This window comes from Orbicella franksi, chromosome 5 (assembly GCF_964199315.1).
Source record: "Orbicella franksi chromosome 5, jaOrbFran1.1, whole genome shotgun sequence".
In the NCBI taxonomy this organism is placed as follows: Eukaryota; Metazoa; Cnidaria; class Anthozoa; order Scleractinia; family Merulinidae; genus Orbicella; species Orbicella franksi.
In genome coordinates this window covers 9,568,471-9,587,481 of record NC_138149.1, presented here as the reverse complement: position 1 = coordinate 9,587,481, position 19,011 = coordinate 9,568,471, and the positions used below count along the sequence as shown (strand labels likewise).

At 38.4% G+C, this 19,011-nt stretch overlaps 1 protein-coding gene across 1 annotated transcript; it reads left to right on the top strand.

The window, feature by feature from the left end:
• The first annotated feature begins 1,654 nt into the window (after window positions 1-1,654).
• Window positions 1,655-18,927, top strand: LOC145488478 (uncharacterized). Its single transcript, XM_081467356.1, has 22 exons — window positions 1,655-1,685; window positions 2,792-2,898; window positions 4,875-4,941; window positions 5,367-5,543; window positions 5,844-6,005; window positions 6,738-6,860; window positions 7,133-7,256; window positions 8,093-8,551; window positions 9,057-9,276; window positions 9,802-9,867; window positions 10,384-10,460; window positions 11,094-11,168; window positions 11,415-11,455; window positions 11,662-11,776; window positions 12,375-12,415; window positions 13,304-13,475; window positions 14,181-14,252; window positions 14,965-15,046; window positions 15,748-15,809; window positions 16,112-16,183; window positions 16,624-16,842; window positions 17,740-18,927. The coding sequence occupies exons 1-22, from the start codon at window positions 1,671-1,673 to the stop codon at window positions 17,826-17,828; spliced, it is 2,637 nt and encodes an 878-aa protein (XP_081323482.1). The 5' UTR covers window positions 1,655-1,670; the 3' UTR covers window positions 17,829-18,927.
• Window positions 18,928-19,011: the final 84 nt, after the last annotated feature.

The window sequence follows — 19,011 nt, the reverse complement described above, 5'->3', positions numbered from 1 at the left end:
GCGTACAAGTGAACGTGGGTGCGTACAAGTGAAGGTGGGTGCGTACAAGTGAAGGTGAGTGCATACAAGTGAACGTGAGTGCGTACAAGTGAACGTGAGTGCATACAAGTGAAGGCGAGTGCGTACAAGTAAAGGTGAGTGCATACAAGTGAAGGCGAGTGCATACGAGTGAAGGTACATGTATACAATTTAAAGTGAGTGAATAGAAGTGTAGGTGAGTGCATACAAGTGAAGGCGAGTGAATACAAATGAAGGCGAGTGAATACAAGTGAAGGTGAGTGAATACAAGTGAAGGTGAATGCGTACAAGTGAAGGTGAGTGCATACAAGTGAAGGCGAGTGAATACAAATAAAGGCGAGCGGATAGATGTGAAGGTGAGTGAATACAAGTGAATGTGAATGCGTACAAGTGAAGGTGAGTGCATACAAGTGAAGGCGAGTGAATACAAATGAAGGCGAGTGAATAGAAGTGAAGGTGAGTGAATACAAGTGAAGGTGAATGCGTACAAGTGAAGGTGAGTACATACAAGTGAAGGCGAGTGAATAGAAATGAACGCGAGTGAATAGAAGTGAAGGTGAGTGAATACAAGTGAAGGTGAGTGCATAAAAGGGAAGGTGAATGCGTACAAGTGAAGGTGAGTGCATATAAGTGAAGGCGAGTGAATAGAAATGAACGCGAGTGAATAGAAGTGAAGGTGAGTGAATGCAAGTGAAGGTGAGTGCATAAAAGTGAAGGCGAGTGGATACAAGTGAAGGAGAGTGCATACAAGTGAAGGCGAGTGAATAGAAATGAACGCGAGTGAATAGAAGTGAAGGTGAGTGAATACAAGTGAAGGTGAGTGCATAAAAGGGAAGGTGAATGCGTACAAGTGAAGGTGAGTGCATACAAGTGAAGGCGAGTGAATAGAAATGAACGCGAGTGAATAGAAGTGAAGGTGAGTGAATACAAGTGAAGGTGAGTGCATAAAAGGGAAGGTGAATGCATACAAGTGAAGGTGAGTGCATACAAGTGAAGGCGAGTGAATAGAAATGAACGCGAGTGAATAGAAGTGAAGGTGAGTGAATGCAAGTGAAGGTGAGTGCATAAAAGTGAAGGCGAGTGGATACAAGTGAAGGAGAGTGCATACAATTTAAAGTGAGTGAATACAAGTGAAGATGAATGCGCACAAGTGAAGGTGAGTGCATACAAGTGAAGGCGAGTGAATAGAAATGAACGCGAGTGGATAGAAGTGAAGGTGAGTGAATACAAGTGAAGGTGGGTGCGTACAAGTAAAGGTGAGTGAATACAAGTGAAGGTGAGTGCATACAAGTGAAGGCGAGTGAATAGAAATGAACGTGAGTGAATAGAAGTGAAGGTGAGTGAATACAAGTGAAGGTGGGTGCGTACAAGTGAAGGCGAGTGAATACAAGTGAAGGTGAGTGCATACAAGTGAAGGTGAGTGAATACAAGTGAAAATGAATGCTTACAAGTGAAGTTGAGTGCATACACGTGAAGGTGAGTGCGTACAAGTGAAGGTGAATGCATTAAGGTGAATGTCAGTGAATACAAATGTATGGAAGTGTGAGTTGATCTTTTTGCCATATTAGGATATACCATACATCGTATAAACATTAAGTGCTCTATATGCATGCTAGCATGAAGTTCTTGCCCTCGGCGAAGAGAAAATAAAGATGGCGGACGGAATGGTAAGTTCTGGTTTATTTCGTTTTGGCCAGTTTTAGCTTGGCAGAGTAACCGGTTCATGGTCAAAATAGAATTTAAATTTTTCCTTTATTCTTTTGCTGAAAGGAATAATTATTGTGTTGCACAATTGTTTTGTGATAATACAATGCACAGCTCAGAAGTGAGACATGCCATAAGGGATGGCATGTCTCCCAGACGCTTAGAAATTTTCCTATGAAAGTGAAAAGAGAAGGGAAACAAGTATTATAAGATAGTATAGCTGGTGTCAAACCTGGGTCGATCGCATATGAAGAGATACACATCACCACTGGACCACCAAAGCACTCGCCACTTGCTTTGCAATTTTAAAAGTATATACGGTGTTACCCTTACAATTATTAATCAGAGCTAATCTTTCTCTAGGCTAATCAGTACAAATACAGGCTAACTGGGACGCTATTCTCAGGGCAATGCTTTAGTAGGCTAGCCATACCATGAAGCTGCTCTTGGGGCAGTACTTTAATAGGCTAATTGGGGCGCTATTCTTGAGGCTAATCAGTGCTATAGTAGGGAGATGTGCTGTCCGTGATGGCTTCTAGAGATAGGCTTAATAAGTTAGCTGCAAGGTCTGTATTGAAAAACATTTAGACCAAGCACGAAGGAAATTTTTTGTATGTATGCAAGCGTGAGATAGTAAAATGCGTAAAAAAACATTTGGTTTAGCCTGTCCCTCTCTCCCCTTCCCAAACATTAGGGCAGATACAAAACACAGGTTACCAGTCAAACTGGTCAGCCTGAATAGCCCTTCTTCTCTCTCCTCCACAGTGGCTCAAAGGTGTTTTGTGGGTGGGGAGAGTCCACTAAGCGATGTGAGTGCAGTTGCAGTAGAAGGAGGTGTGTGTAGGAGTATGAAATAGACCCATTCAACTTTGCCCCTGCATTAACCTTGCACAGTGGATTTTTATATGATGAATATCCGAACCTTTGCGGAAGGGAGAAATAATTCAACATTTGCATAATGTGTCTCACTTGATATAATTTTCTTATTGAATTTTGACTTGTTACCACCGTACATCAGTCATATATTAAGTTTGTTTTGAAAATAAGTGCTTTCTTTGGTTGATTTCAGAATGTCGATGAACTGTTGCTTGGCCTGGCCTCTATGGGGTTTGAATTTGAAGACTGTCAGTTGGCCTTGGAAGCAGGAAATGACACACTGGAATCTGCAGTAGAGTGGTATAATTATGTTCTGTATACTGTCATTTCTCAACCAGTCATTGAACCCTAAATAAATGCCTAGTCCAAGTGAATGCTCCAGGTCTATAACATTTTATAAAATAACTGATATACTATGCACACTCTGATTGGTCAATAGAGTTCTTAAACCTATGTTGTATTGTACCGGTAAACCACGGTTCCCGATCTATGGCAGCTTAGAGAACTCGGAACTCTAGCGATAACAAATGTAATAAACTGTTTTGTCTTTCACGGGCTGAGATATCAATAACAAGAATATGAATAAAGGACCAGAAGTTGGTCGTCATATAAAGCTTTACTTTTTTTTCCATGGCAAAAATTTTATGCTGACTCAGGTTACGCTTGAGATTAAAATTAACCTCTTTTTGGTGCTTTCACGGTCTGTGGAGGATGAAGTAAGCTGGGCTTGACTGATCGATTTGGGTTGTCAAAAAAACAGGGAAATGATTTCTTTTTATCAAAAATTTTGAGTTTAAACTCAATGTATGCATGCATAACACGATGAATGAATTTGTTTTCCATAAGCAATTTCAAGCGATAGTTTTCATTCAGCAAAATACAGAGAAACACAGACTTCAAAGCCTTCAATATAAGTAAATAAATTCTGAATAAATTTCGGAAGCAGCGTTTCTGTAACAAACCTCTATTCCATTTGCAAAACTTCGGAAAGTTATCATTAAACACGACGTTGAATCACTTTGCCAAACACATGAAGTTTGGACTACTTGCACATTTTTTGTACAGCCTTTTACTTTTGTGATGACCGATTCCACCTACAAATCCCTACATTTCCCAGCAGAATACTTTTGAGTTAATTAATAAACAGTTTTTCCTTTCACCGATAACCTTTTCCTTTCCTTTCTTAAAACTTTCTTAGCCTGAATGTTGGGAGAACACTCGAAAAGCTTGTAAATCACTTGCATAACTGCTTGTGATTTACAAGCTTTTCTTGTGTTCTCCTAACATTCCGTGTGGTTTATTGCACCAGTAAACCCATAGAAAGAGTGGGCTATTGCTTAAATAAACAGCTTATTTGGTACTTGTTCAAGGTACCATCATTTTTTGAGATCTGGCATTTATTTCAAAGTTCTTGAACCTCATGTTGCTGATTCAGTCATATCAATCAGTCAATCAATCAATCAACCAACCAACCAATCAACCAATCAATCAATCAACCAACCAACCAACCAATCAACCAATCAACCAATCAACCAGTCAACCAATCAACCAACCGACCAACCAACCAACCAACCAATCAACCAATCAATCAATCAATCAATCAATCAATCAATCAATCAATCAATCAATCTATCAGATGTCTTGTATTTGTCCTAAAATTGCATCATTGTAAGTAAAACTATTGAAAGAACTGAATACAAATGGAAGTAGAAATCTGAGGGGCAACTCATGTTTACGTTAACTGGTCTTGATAGAGATCATAACATTTCCAGAAAATAGTGTAACTGGGATGGGTCAGGGAGTTTTGATGTCTGTCTTGAATAGGACGGATGGCAAATGGTCCTTCAAACACCTTGGGCATTGCAAGATTTTTGTCAAATTTCATGGGTATTGCAGTCTCTTTTTTATTAGCAGTTAAGAGTGGCTTGCAATCTCAATTTTTCACAAAGCTGTCTTGGAGTCTTGTTTTTTGCAAGGCTTAGGATTGGGGGAAGGTCCTTGAAAAACACATGTTTTGCAGAATTCAACTCAGATTTTATGGGTATTACTGTCTGCTGTCGAAGCATCTCAATTACTGTTACCAGGCTAAGAAAATCTCAAGTTCATGAAACGATATCAGCCTTGCTAACTCAGAAAGTTACCTTTTGCCACCCCTAATAATAAATTAGGTGACTGTACATCAGGATTTAGAGGTAGTAATCTACATATCTACAAGTTGATGATTTCTTTAAGACAATTAATTGACCATGCCTTTAATTGTCATTTCTATCTACTAGGTTGATAACAAAAAGAACTTATCCAGACAGGGACGTTTCTGAGCCCAGGCCTGAGCCAGGAGTGGAAGTATGTTACTTTGTTTGTCATGTCATGGCTGTTGTCTAAGAAGAATTACAAGGAGTCCAAAGGTTCCTAATCATGAAATCCTGGGTGCCCAGCACTTAAGTTCATATTAAAAAAGTACTTTTTTCCATTTACCCTAAAGCAAAAGTTAGTAGCTTGTGGCACCCGGGCACTTTTAGAGCACAGCCCTGCCTATTCTGTAGAGAACAGACATTTTTTATCTGCCATCAGTTTTAAACAATTACTTGTTTATTTCAATAGTTGAACTCTCAGGAGTACACCCCAGATTGGCAAGGCTTATCCAAGTCAGGGTCTTATTTTCGTGACAGAATACTTTAGTTAACTTCTCTGAAATCATTTTCTATAGACAGTGTAGATGTCATAGTTGTTAAGTCTTTGCTGTTTGTAAACAAGACTTTTCATCACAGTCTCAAGTTCCTAAAGAGGAGAACAGCTCCTCAAGTAATGATGTTCAACCCTCATCTGCCCTGTCAAGTCGATACACAGTTAGTGAGGAACATTTGAAAGCCAAGGAACAGTTTATGGAGAAGGAAAGAGAAAATGCAAGGATGGAGGCCAAGAGGAGAAAACTAATGGAGAAGAGAGTAAGAAATCATCTTTATGATTAAATAGACTTTTTCTATTGCTGCATAAATGGATGATCTCAACTCTCATGGGTTGAACCTTTTGAATAATAATCTTAAACTTAGCCATATGGCAGTGCATCCCTTTTTAATGAAATGAAAAATGTTTTCAAATATTAGAGAGCTGAAACATCTGTAGAAAATGGATTTGACAAAGGCACAATTGGTTTTTAGTTACTTTGCATGTACTTCAGTCGTTAAATAATATTACAACTTGGGTTCCCTATACATGTACATCAAGACCTTTATTCCTGACTCTAGGCACGACAGGAGGTTCTGCAACAAATAGCCGAAGACAGAGTCAACAGGAGTAGCAGGAAGGTAACCAAACCTGCATCTACTCTGTCTTCCACAACTCAAATGGCAAGCAGCAGCAGAGAACATAAACAATGTTTACAGCACAGTAAACAGTGCTTGCTTCAGGTGAATGTTTACAGAGTACTTCCCTAAAATTGAAAAGACATTAAATGTAGAAGGCACCTATGACCTAAGTAGGCATCTTTGCTGGTGTTACTATAAAATTCAGTTCAGTTACATGTATAACTCTGTCCAGTTTTACGTTTTGGTCCTTCTGTTTACTAACCAAAAAATATTTGGGCTATAAGTTACCTCCTCCTCCTCCCACCTACACCACCAACACTTTCTAAGTTTCTTGTGTTCTTCAAGGAGGAGTTGATACAACTTGAAGTTTGTTTTCAAATGCAGTTATTGAGCAAACATGACTCTACTTGTAAAATTAGCCTTAACTTGCTTCTTATCGGATTGTGGTTAAATTAAATAATAAACCTGCCCAAAGTGCTTTATAAGGAGCTGAATAAGCCCAGGGTTTTTGCATGAAATTTTTTGAAACTTTTCATTGTGCTGCATTGATCAGGTCTTTCATACGACCAACATGTTTGAGGAGTTTAAATCCCAGGGCCTGTTGTAAGCTCTTACAGCTTCTTGTAGAATATTAAAAAACTATTGTCACATTATTCCTGTATTTATCTCACTTTACATCCAGACTTTAAGGTCTTTCAAAAGACATACATATCCTCCAAAATGTTAAGCACAATGCTTCCTAAGGCTGTTAACCAAACTCACTCTCATAAACAATGCAAATGCCAGTCATGTATCGTCATCATCATTGTATCATTTCCGATTTACTCACTGTAGATAAGAGGTCCAACTGGGCATGTGCAGAGACAAACATTTGCCCCTGATGCCAAACTTCAAGATGTTGTGACTTTTATCAGTGGCCAGTATTACCTGAGCTCAGATAACTTTGAGCTTTTGCAGGTACATCATTATAGTGATACAGTAAATGACACCCTGATGTGTCCAGTTTAGCAACTCAGAGTAGGTGACTTTATGACAGGACCTCAAGAAGGTGGAGTAAACAAGAGGTATAATTATTTTGTGTGATGTTGTTTGAGAGGGGCAAGGCTTGGAGTTCTCCTAATCATGTTACAGTCTATATGGATATCTGAGATCGTCAGAGGGAATGAAACTTTCTCAAAGTGCAGAACCCCTTTTCTTTCTGTAATCATCAGTTTCATTTGGCTTCACAGCCCTTTCCCCACAGGCTGTTCACTGACGCAGAATTGACAACAACATTAGTGGAGCTTGGACTTAGTGCAGGGGGTTCACTTGTGGTGAAGAAAAGAGATGTCAATCCACCGTCTTCATTGTCTGGTAAGGCTGATGTTTTTCTTCTCTACAGTCATTGTCCTTTTTATTATTCTATTTCAACTGTTGGAGATGCAGTGGCTTAATAATTAGCATACTGGAATCTGAATTGAGTGGCCAAGTTCCAATCTATTGTGTGTTTTTTTCGGTGGGGATTAGGGTGGGATATGACCAGTGTGCAAGGAAAGTTGTGCCTGATAGCCTGGAACTTATGGATTTTGTCTGTCACTTGAAATTTGTGAAATTTCTTGGGAAAAGTTTGAGGAAATTCAAATTAGAGATGAAATATTTTGGGGCTAGCTAGTGAAAATGATTTTCAGGCTACTACATCATAGTTAAAGCTTACCTGAAGGGTAAGCCTAAACATTCTTTGTACCCTGATGACAGGCTAGCATCATCACCAAGACAGAAGAGAAATGTACCTAATCACTCTATGCTAATGAACCAGCATAAGGGCCACCTGGTCTGATGCAGACTTTCCTATGTGCATTATGGTTTATTCAATAGGCCATTTCTGAGTTACCTTGTACCTCTGTGTCAAAATGAGTCTTAGTGTGAAACCAATCAATATTATATGAAAATGTGTTCTGCCTGCACATTCATTTTCATGCAAATCAAACTCGTTTTCGTATGAAGGTTTTTGCATGAAGACTCATTTTGAAACCGAGGCACATGGTAATTTGGGAATGGCCTATTTCATGTTGGGAACTTATTTTGGGAACAAATTTCTCAGTCAGTTACCTAGCTTATGAAAATAAAAGAACTTACAATCTGATTACAGTGATGCTTGCAATTTGAGAAAAAAATTCCCTAAAACAACCTCTAAAACCCTAAATCTGTAGGCCAGGCATCTGCTGAACTCAATCCACAAGATGGTTGTGCTACGACATCAAGAATGGCAAACAGACCTGAGAATACTGGTGGGCTACCATCAAACCCTTGTCCTGACAGAGAGGACAATGTTTCTTCCCATGGAAACGATGCTACTGGCAATGCTGATGATGCTCAAGAAGAGCAGGAAGATGCTGATCCCCCAGTATTTGATAGAAGTCCACCACCAGAGTTAGAAGATCACCTGAGAGTACCTTTAGAAGGACTGAATCCAAATATCCTTGGTGTAGGCGGAATGCAGAATTTTGTTGCTAGGGGGCGTGGTCACATGTGGGGGGAAGGAGTAAGACTTGGTGCTGTTCAACATAATCCACATGTGATTGATCCAGTTCTGAGAGCACAAACCCCAGGGGAGTCTGCTGTTAAGAGATTGGAAATGCGACAGCAGCAACAGCTTCAACCAGAAGCAGGTATTGAACGCTTGCCTTGATTATCATACACAAAGCCTTGTTGCCTAGGTAAATACAGGGCTTTCCACTTTTCAAGTTGGTAAAATTTACCCCTCTGGCTTGCGATGTTCAAAGGATGGATAATGGCATCCATTGGGTAAATTGCCGACCAGTGGATAAATGTTAAGAAAACACATTTATTTACCATATCCAGCGGATAGTGATTTATCTCATGGTTAATTGACGTGGAGTGACTGAGAACATAGAGATGCCAAAACTGACTCAAGCAGGTATTTGAAGTCCATCTAAATGGCTCAATAGAAATTCAGCAAACCCATTGCAGTTGTTCAGGACAAAGTTAATTATTTCATAGAATAATCGTGTTTGGCAGGGAAATCAATTTAATAGTACTCACTGGACATTTGCTGGTGTTGTTGTTCTCTACCTAGTGAAATGAGGCACTAAATATTAGATATACTATCATTCCATGAGATACTCATTGGGTTATTCTTTAATTCTTCTTGAGGACCTAGTCAAGTAACTCAAGAAGAGCAGCCCCAACTCCATCGTGATGTTCAACGTCTGGAAGACCTGTGTATCAACCACATCAGCCATCGGCTCCCTGGGCATCAGAACCCGATTTCTACCGTTGGCATGTTACCACATGATCTGTGTGACAAGATCTTGACTCATCTCATGAAGAATAAAACACTTACTCCCAAAGCAATGCAGGCATTTATCCCCTGGTAAGCCAAGTCTTTAGGGACCCATTTTGAAGGGGAAGGGGCAAACGATGTGGGGTTTGATTACGTCTGCACGAGATTTAATTACAGTTGAACCTTTACTAGGCTGTCACCTATTAAGTGGCCACCCCTGATTAAGCAACCAGTTATACAAGTCTCAAAATTGTTGTCAGTAAAGTATTGTGAATAAAACCCTTATTAACAAGTCACCTCTATTAAGTGGCCATGGCCACTTACTAAGCCTCGCACTAATTCCTGACAAACCGGTATAAAGTGGCCAACCTTATTAAGCAGGCACCGCCCATTTCCGTGAGGGTGGCTGCTTGATAGGGGTACAGTTGTAGCTTAGAAATGCAGTAAAATTAACAAATAGATTCCATGTTGCCATGCTTCTGTTCGGTAATTGATCACAGATGATGTCACTGATGTTCTCATCTCTTCTAGTATTCATGATAGTGTTTACTATCAATAGTAACTTATACATTGTGTGTTAAATAATGTTTAATAACTTATACATCTTGTGTCCAGTGGTCTGCGGTGTGTGAAGTTGGATTGCTATTCTCTGGTAACTAATGAGCTCCTGATAGCACTTAGGTAAGCTACATAACAGTTAGAAATTGATTTTTAATGTTGTGCAGGCAAAACAGGGGAAGTGTTACCCACCAATAAAGGAGTATTGAAATACTGGTATGTGCAGGGCTGTCAATAAGGGCAGTAACACGTAACGCCTGTTACGGCTGAGTATGTTTGATGGACCCTTGATGTTACGGGTGAACTGGCCTGTAGTTGATACAATTCACCCATAAATTAACAAGTTTGCTACAGGTGTGAAGATCAAGACTACAGGTGAATTAAAACTTAATAACAGCCCTGATATGAATGGAAATTTGGTTTTATTCTTTGCTTCAGTGAGCCATTCCTAAAAATATCAATAGTTCCACAACTTAAATTCAGAACTTTTAATTGTCAAAGGGATTTTTATGAGAAATGGAAAGTATCCTTTGCTTGCACAAAAATGAAAACAACAACAACATTTTTTGTTTGTCATTTCTCTTCACCACTAAAATGAGTTACCTCTGAATGACCAGGAACTGTTTCTTTTTAATGCAGATTGCACAGACACCTCACACACCTCAGTTTGAGAGCTTGTCCTCTCATAACAGACAAAGCACTGGAAGCAGTGGCAGGTAAATAACTCTTTATCCCTAGTTATAATCATGTGTAACCTTATTTTCTCAAAATCACAAAAAGTAGATGTGACAAAAAAGAAAAGTTGAATTATTCAAACTGATTGAAAATAACTTGAACGAGATGTTAAAAAATGCTCAAAATTCACAAAGATGAAGTGTTGTGAAATTAAGTAGTTTCCAACACTTTATTAGTCTTGAAATTAACAAAGCTCCCCTCCATAGGTAATCTTTCTCTGTATAGAACCCCCACTCCCATATTTAACTCCCCAGTATAAGTATCCCCATATAGGCAACACTCAGGAACATTTCAAAATTACTCATAAGGTGCACTTAATACAGGGAGGGGGCCTATTTATATTATATTTTTATTTCTCAAAGAGGTGGGCTTATTTTATTAGGACGGGCCTAAATAGAGAAAATATAGTGTATTTATAATGACCCCTATAAATAACACCTCTCTCATGTACATGTATAACCTGCAATATGTGTACATCATTCTTTCTTATAAGGTCTCTCACAATTTATACTTTAAAATAGTTACTGGAGAATGTTCCCATCATTGGGTAGTGAATATACTAAATGCAGTGTTGACAATAACCTGTGAATAGTTCTTTTTCTTTTATCTTACAGTTCTTAAGAGACTCAAATCACTTAATATAAACCAGTGTTCCCAGCTTACAGACAAGTGCTTTTTCCACATAAAAGGTAAGCAAAAGGAGCTTTTTTAAATTACTGGCAACATTTTTTTACCTTTTTCCATCCTCAAGATTATTGGTACATATAAGTCAAAAATATTCTGTTATTCTTTATTTCAATTCAGTCTTGAATTGGATTGAGCTTGCAACAAAGGATGTTTGGTCTTCTTTCAATACCTATCATCAAAGTTTAGCTTCCTGAGCTCAGTGAAAGGTAGTTTTGTATCCTTATGGTAATTTTTTGCTTCCCATACAGAACTTCCATCACTAGTGACATTACAGATGGACATGACAAAAGTAAGACAACTTTAAGTTAGTCATCTAGTAATTTTATCTTTATTTACATAGTTTGTATCACATGCACTATAAGTCTCTTCAACGCGGAGATATTGCATGCCGAGATATTGCATGCCATATTTCATTTTTCAATCATATCCTGTCACATTTGTATCTGTCCTCCAAATGTCTTTAATGTATTTCAAGTTTGAAGTATTCACTTGCAGATAACTGATAGAGGAGTTTGCCATTTTTTGGAGAATGCTACATGTTGTCCCTACTTGGTGCATTTAAGTTTCAGTGGGACGAGTATCACAGATGGCAGTTTGGCAGCCATGTCTGGTTAGTGTTCATTCATAAGTCAGACTACATCTTGAGGAGTGTTAATGTAATTTCTGACAATTGAGAAATGAATTAGTCAGAAATTATTATTTTGGCAGGACAATGTAGAGGCATACAGGGTGTCATGGGACATTTTGGAACTATTTACAATAGGCTTTTGGCATGAAATTCAGGTCATTCTAGGTCAGTCAGTCTTCGTGTTCGTCCACATTTTTGTATTAAGCTTTTATTATAACAGCTTGTATGTTTACTTATGAAATGTTTCGTTATAAAATGTCCTAGCTTATTGATTTTGTACCCTTTCCTCGGGGTCTCATGCTGTTGCACAAGATGCAGAATACATTTCCACATAATTTTTGGCCACATCTAAAGAATGTTTTTAGTGGCTTTTCGCATCTGGTTTAGCACAGGTTCTTAATTATTGTTAGCGCCAATAGTTGTAATTTGCAAGGATACAGATTGATCTTATTAGATGGAAAACATCTGCATCAGATGACTGACTGAAGCATCCTCAATAGACATTGAATGTCTCATATGTTAGTGCAGTCAGAATTTGTAATTTTGATCCATTTGGTTATTAATAATATTTTGATTATAGGCCTCAAAACCCTCAAGATTCTTGCTGTCAGCAGTACAAAGGTATGATAAAACTTTTGACAAAAATGTCTACTTAAAAAACGTTCAATTACCTGACTATGCTTTAAACACTTCCCTAGTCATGACAAATAAATCCAGCTTTGTTCGTTTTTGACATGGCATTGATAAAATCTACCACTTGCTGCCAGGTTTTGCTGCTGGCAGGTTTTGCAGTCTGTGATCCTGTGAATAGCTTGGAGTAATTGGGTGCTTACCATTTAGCCAAAGTAATCCAGAAATAACGGTTGAAAGTCAATTGGAACGGTAATTTTCCGGACAATCTGTTTCAGAAATTATAGACTACCTCAAGAGGTAGTCCTCTGTTTCCATTTGGAATGGAGCAGTGGAAATTTCCTTACCATTTGCTAAATTTTCCAATCTCCAGTCTCTCAACTACCTAAATATAATATTACATTAAATCAAATTGAAATGGTAAGTGCCATCTTGTTCGGTTGGTGTGCTGATTTTGGAAAAACTCTTACCATTATTCAGTGGTCATTCCCAATCAGTTTATTCTGACAAACAGTTTAAAGGTACCCATTATTTTGTTACTTGGGTAACCAGTGAACTGTTGGGGTAGCCTGCTACTGGAGGGGAGCTCAAGGGAAATGGTAACCAGATCACATGCAAGTGAAAAGTTCAAGTTGTTGTTTCCCAAGGGAGTTAGTGATATTTTTCACCTTAAGGAGTTAGGGAGTTTTGACCCAATTGGAAATTACATTTGAGTTGGGAGGTATAACAGTCCTAGTTATCCTAGTATGTAAACTGAGAGAAGTTCCAGCAGTGTGAGAGATACTGGCCAATATGCAGACTTTTTCTTAGCAATAATTAGCTAGGCCTACTTTACAGTGTCTGCCAATATGTGCAGCTAAATATTTACTTATTTAATAGATCACTTCACTGGATGTTGTGCATCACTTAGACCAGTTGGAAAGTCTGAATGTCTCACACTGTACAGCAATACATGACAGCAGTTTGACAGCTCTGACAAATCATCCATCACTTATGTCACTCAATCTACTCTCGACAAATATCTCTGACGATGGACTCTGTCACCTCCAAGGTAAAATCAGAGCTTCTAAATTATGTGAATAGAGAACTTCAAGCATCAAAAGGCAATCGACAGTTTCAGTTTTTCTCGGTATAAACATATTTTACTTCCTCTTAGTGTGCTTATGTTTGCTTTTTTTCTGTTTTCCCTTTCACTTCTGAGCTAGGTTGTTTGAAAGCCGGTTAGCTCCAAACCAGACTTGAAAGTTAACTGAAGTATTAATTTTTCTTGTATAAAAATTCTTTTCACTGCTTATGTTTTGTGTAGTTTGAAATTAGTGAAACTAAAAACTGAAGGGCATAAAATAAAAACAGAATACTTCACAGAAAAGTTGCAAAACTCAAAATATCAAAATCCTCGCTAATCCTGGGTTAGCTTGATCGGGCTTTGAACTTAGGCAGACGCCTCTCTAAGGCAGATATGTCTTTCTTTTTTAATTGCTGGCCCATCTTCAGTCCTTTTGTTAATTTGCCCCCTGTGAAAGAGTGCATTTTTCACATTGATTAGATGCTTGAAAGTCTCCCCCTTCCTAACTAATAAATTTTGTAGCTTTACTGAAGCCACAGTAGATTATTTTGTCAGTGATAGCAGCTAAAAAATAAAAGATTAACTGTTCATTCAGTACCCTTCAGAAATGTTGTTTTGGTATGATGTAAATTAAGTGGGAAAGGAGATTTTCATGAGTGGAACAAAATGCTCTCTGGCTTGTTTTTGCAGGTCTTAAGTTATCAACACTAAAACTACCAAACAGACTGAATATTACAGACAAGGGAGTGAATAATATTCAAGGTAAGAAATGTTTTTAATGGCAAAAGGTTGACAAATGGTGGTCATCTGTTTGGTAATGTGTTACTGTTGTTGTTGTTTTCAAATTCTACGTTGGTACTTGGGGCATAGTTGATAGAGGGGAATGGTTAGGAAGCTCGACAAAGTTCTTTGTTGTATGTTTTTGTTCTCTCTTTGGCCTTGACCATGCACCAAATACAATAGTTGGTTACTCCGTACTGAGGAACTAACCAACAGTAATGTGTTGGTGACATAATTCATGCATAGTGTATGAGAGCAAAACAAAAGATTGTGCACGGTCGTGGACCTTCCAACATAAATCTTGACAACTTTGTTTGTTCCTTTCATGTTTGCCGGGCTTCATAACCAGTCCCCTCTATTAACTATGCTAGGGGGGACTCCCATGTGAGAAGGTCGGGGATGCTCCTTGGAAAATTTGAATGAAACCCCTAAAGGAGGCCAATCTGGTCAAGGCTTGAGCTTTATTTGACCCTTATAAGATACCAATTAAAACAAAAATGATAGCATTTTTTATTATTGTTTCTTTGAGTGCACCCTTTGACAGGTGAACACCCTAGGTGAGACCTAAATCCGTGATTTACAGCCCTAACCAAGACGACAAGCATCCCCCACCTTTCCATATGGGAGTCTACCCCGGACTTTGGTGATTTTAATCATTTTAAAAGTTGACTGCTTGAACCTTTTTTCCTGCCAGAACTTCCTTTGTTAGCTCTTGATCTGTCAGATTACATTCATGTCACAGACAGTGGGGTTTACTCAATAGCACATATGACAAGGTAAACCATTGAACTTTTTTATTTGCAAAACACATAATTACTTACATTACTTGAGTTGTTTACATCACTAACAATTCTTAACTATACATTACAAGCATTTCTTACATCAACCATAACTTACCCACTCACTTACACGCGCACAGGCATAGAAAAATAAATAACATGGCAAAGTCAAACCCGTTTGAACCTGACATTTTCTTACTCACTCAAAAACGTCGTAGGTATTACATGAACTAAATATTGGATGTTAAATGTATCCCTGGAGCCCACTAGCAGCATTCTGCATTAAGCATTGGCGGATTTATTTTGAAAAGCAAAATGCAAGCTGATGTATGTTGGGTCAGATGGGTTGACACTGAGCCAGTCCAGTAAAAACCATCTTGCCCCTCTCATGCCTATTATGCTTGGAACGTGTGATTCAGACCATTTACCGAGACATTTTCACAGTTCCTATTGAAATCAAGTTCATGAAAGGTGTTTTAAAAGTAGGTATTGACTGAGTAAAGTTACACTGGATGGGAAAATATTTGGCTCCCAATCAGGAAGCACAGACCTTGCTGCACTCTACTGGTACACCCTTACCTAAGGCCTTAATCCTGTATTAATATTGCAACCTTTTTCATCATAATGATTTTTGCTCAAAACTAAAGCATTAATAGCTGAAAGAGCTGCTTGTAACCTTCTTTTCCTTCACAACACAGATTGACTCAGTTGTCACTTAGCAATACCAAACTGACAGACGATGGAATGAAGAGCTTAGCAGGCAAGATTAACTTTATCCGTTTTACCAAGCATTTTAGGCAGGAAATTTAGCTGCAGGGCTTTGGACGCTTTGCGGGCCCACAATGCTAAGCAAATAGTGAATTATTTCAGGAAAAAATAGAACATGATTGTAAGTCTGGGAGAAGGAGAAATGCTGTGGGAACACGAGTTGCAAGTTAATGTTTCCAGAGCTTTTTCAAGCTTATCCCAAACTTTCACAAGTGGTTCTAACTCTTTAGAAACGAAGAGAAAATGTGTTTTACCTTACTCTTGCAATAAGTCATCTCTACTTTTTGTTGACAGCTCTGACAGAACTTGAAGAACTGAATGTAGACAGAACTGTGATTACTGACGAAGGATGTACAGTTTTGCCAAGTAAGCGACTCTTTTACCATTTCTGAGAGATCGTTTTTAAAGGGTTAGTAGAGAAAAAATAGTCACTGAAGGGAGAGGGACATATGTAAACAGAGAAACCAATGCGGTGTTTAAATAAAACCCTTTTATATTTAGTCTTAAGTGTGTGAGCATTGCAGTGAAAACTATCAAGGAATGATTTTATGTGATAAGTTTCAAGGTGGCACTTGCTTTTAAGCGTGCCAATTAAACTTCATGTGGTACTGTTTATTATGCTGTACAAGGTGGTTCTAACTTTTAAGTCTGTGGATCAAACCCTAAAGTGTGACCATTCAAATGAAAGCTATTGGGCAGCACTTTCATGTGCACTATTGTGCGGTACTGGGTGGTTCTAACTTTTTTTACTGTATTCTCTTTCTTGGTCGTTTAACATCACCAATCCATATTTAATACTCGCACAGGTTTCCAGTATCTCAGGATTCTTGGTTTGTCATCCACAAGAATAAGCAACAAACTTCTTTTAAATGGAACCCTGAATCACTGCAAGAATCTTGGGAGATTGAACTTGAGTAGAACCAGAGTGTCAAATAAAAGATTATCCCACCTGGTACTACCATTACTAAGTCAACTTAATCTTGATTGGACAAGAGTGACAAGCGACTGTCGCACTCTTCTAACAGGTAAAATTTACATAACTTGTTGGAGAATAGCGTATGGAGATCAGTCAAGGTATTTTAAGTTAGTTTGGCCATGTACAAAATCACCTTTAAATTGAAGGAAGCCTGAAAATAGTAGTTTACTAAGATAGAAAAATATCAAAGAGATAATAATAAACCATAAAAGATAAAACCGTGACGTAGCTTGTTTAATTAAGCGGCCCTTTTGATAATCCTTTGTGATATAAGGTTCCCTGTTTTCATAAAGGTCCTTCTTTCAATAAGTGCAGTTCACGACATGTTCCCATCTTGCATCACTAGTGCCCAGTCTACCGGGTTTAGTCTAGTTTGGAGTTGAGATCTGACGAATAGAGTTAATGCAACTCAAAGAAAGCAGGCTTGACTAAGCTCACGGTTTGTAGCTCAAGGGAACATTAGAGATGTCAAGGCAAGAAGGATTTAAAGCCCCATCTTCAATTAACACCCTCTCTCGAGCTACTAGTTGAGACACGGTGGCCTCGTGGTAAGCGCGGTGAACTCCGGATCGAGCGGTCCGGGTTCCGGATCTGACCGAGGCCACTCAATTGTGTTCTTAGGCACTTCACTTTACTCTCACAGTGCCTCTCTCTACTCGGATGTTAACAGTGAATTTATTGCTGGGGATAACCCTGCGATGGTCCAGGATCCTATCCAGGGAGGAGTAGAAATACTCCCTGTAGCTTAGTAATAGAGAAACCGGGAAAATGTAGTTAACATCGTGATAACATCTAATACGTTATTACAGACTTATTTGCGTAATTTATGTATCAAGGGCTATTTCTGCCCAAGCTTGCGCGTTTGTACTGCAAGAAGTGTTTTGTTAAACATGTTTACCGTTGTGTGTTTCGATTAGCGCGTTTGTTTAATATATTCTATTTGCAGGTTGTCCTTCACTAAAAGCTTTGAGAACAAACAACTGCACCCCTCCATCACAGGAATCTGAAGATTCAGATGACGAACAAGAACAATAATAAACACAAGAAGAATGTGTAGTCAGCAGTTTTGTACGACCCCATTAGTTGCTCTGCTTCCATTCTCTGTCAGTCGCGTCTCCCTTCCACCCTTAAGGAAGTTTGCTTTGATTTAGAGAAGAAAGCTTCTTATAGTCTTAAAGTGAAAGTCAATACGTTCTTAGGGAAGAATGCTTGTTTTTGTTTGGTTTTTTTTTTTTACTTAAAGCACCAGTCATAACTGCCACCGCAATTTCTCCTCTCTGAGACCGTTCTTTCACATACTTCTATATACTCTAAGCCTAGACTTCCTGCGAGTCGATCGATGGTGTGACGTCTTTGAATTATGCAAATTAGGAAAGTGATGACGTCATAAGTTCCTTTCAAACCATAAGCAGCAATTATTTTTTTCATTTCATAGGCACTTTAACCTTTGGCCGCATAAAGCCGTCCTTTTGTATTCAAGTTTGATTCTTGCGCTGTTTTGCGAATTTGTTTTCAAAGTAATTTAATGAAGTTGGGTCATTTAGAAACCAGCCAACTTGTTGTTATTGTTTGTGAAATATTGATATTCGATTGTATGAGGAGAGTTGATTTTTTTTGACACTTTTGGTGTAATTGTAATACAGTTAAAAACTGTGTGATGGTTAAATAGCAAGTATAAAAGAGATAAGAAATAACTATAATAATGAGTTTTAATTTAAGTGCATGGTTCGTTTAAAAATATATGACTTTTATTCGAGAATATTTAACAATAAATTCGTTCGTGAACTTGATCAATCTAATGTATGCATTTGCAGTTTTTCTAAGGCCAATTCTTTCTTTTTAATTTTTTAAAATATACTTATTTTCTTGGATTATGTTTCCGTACATTTTAATTCCTCCAGTCAATCGACCAGGCTAGGGTTGACCGTGTAATTTTTCACACAGGCTAATACAGTATAACAGGCGGCGAAAAGCGAGACCCGGAGTGGAGCCCCACCCACTACCGGTAAAATTGTTAAATTAGGCGATTTCATTGCTGGGGGTTGTGTTGTATTAACTTACGGAAAAGGAGTTGTTCATGAGCATAACATGTATCAGCGGAATAGACCAAATAAACTAATGTAAAATTTATTGATATGGATATATGTGGAAATTTTTGATGACCGGAACAGACGGCTATTTTCATCTTCACAGCCGGTGGAATTCCGACGGCTGCTAG

Bases quoted from the DNA above. Each gene is read 5' to 3' on its own strand.
- LOC145488478 (XM_081467356.1), top strand. The intron at 10,461-11,093 runs GTAAATAACTCT...TTTATCTTACAG, and splicing joins AGCACTGGAAGCAGTGGCAG to TTCTTAAGAGACTCAAATCA. The intron at 14,253-14,964 runs GTAAGAAATGTT...TTTTCCTGCCAG, and splicing joins GGGAGTGAATAATATTCAAG to AACTTCCTTTGTTAGCTCTT.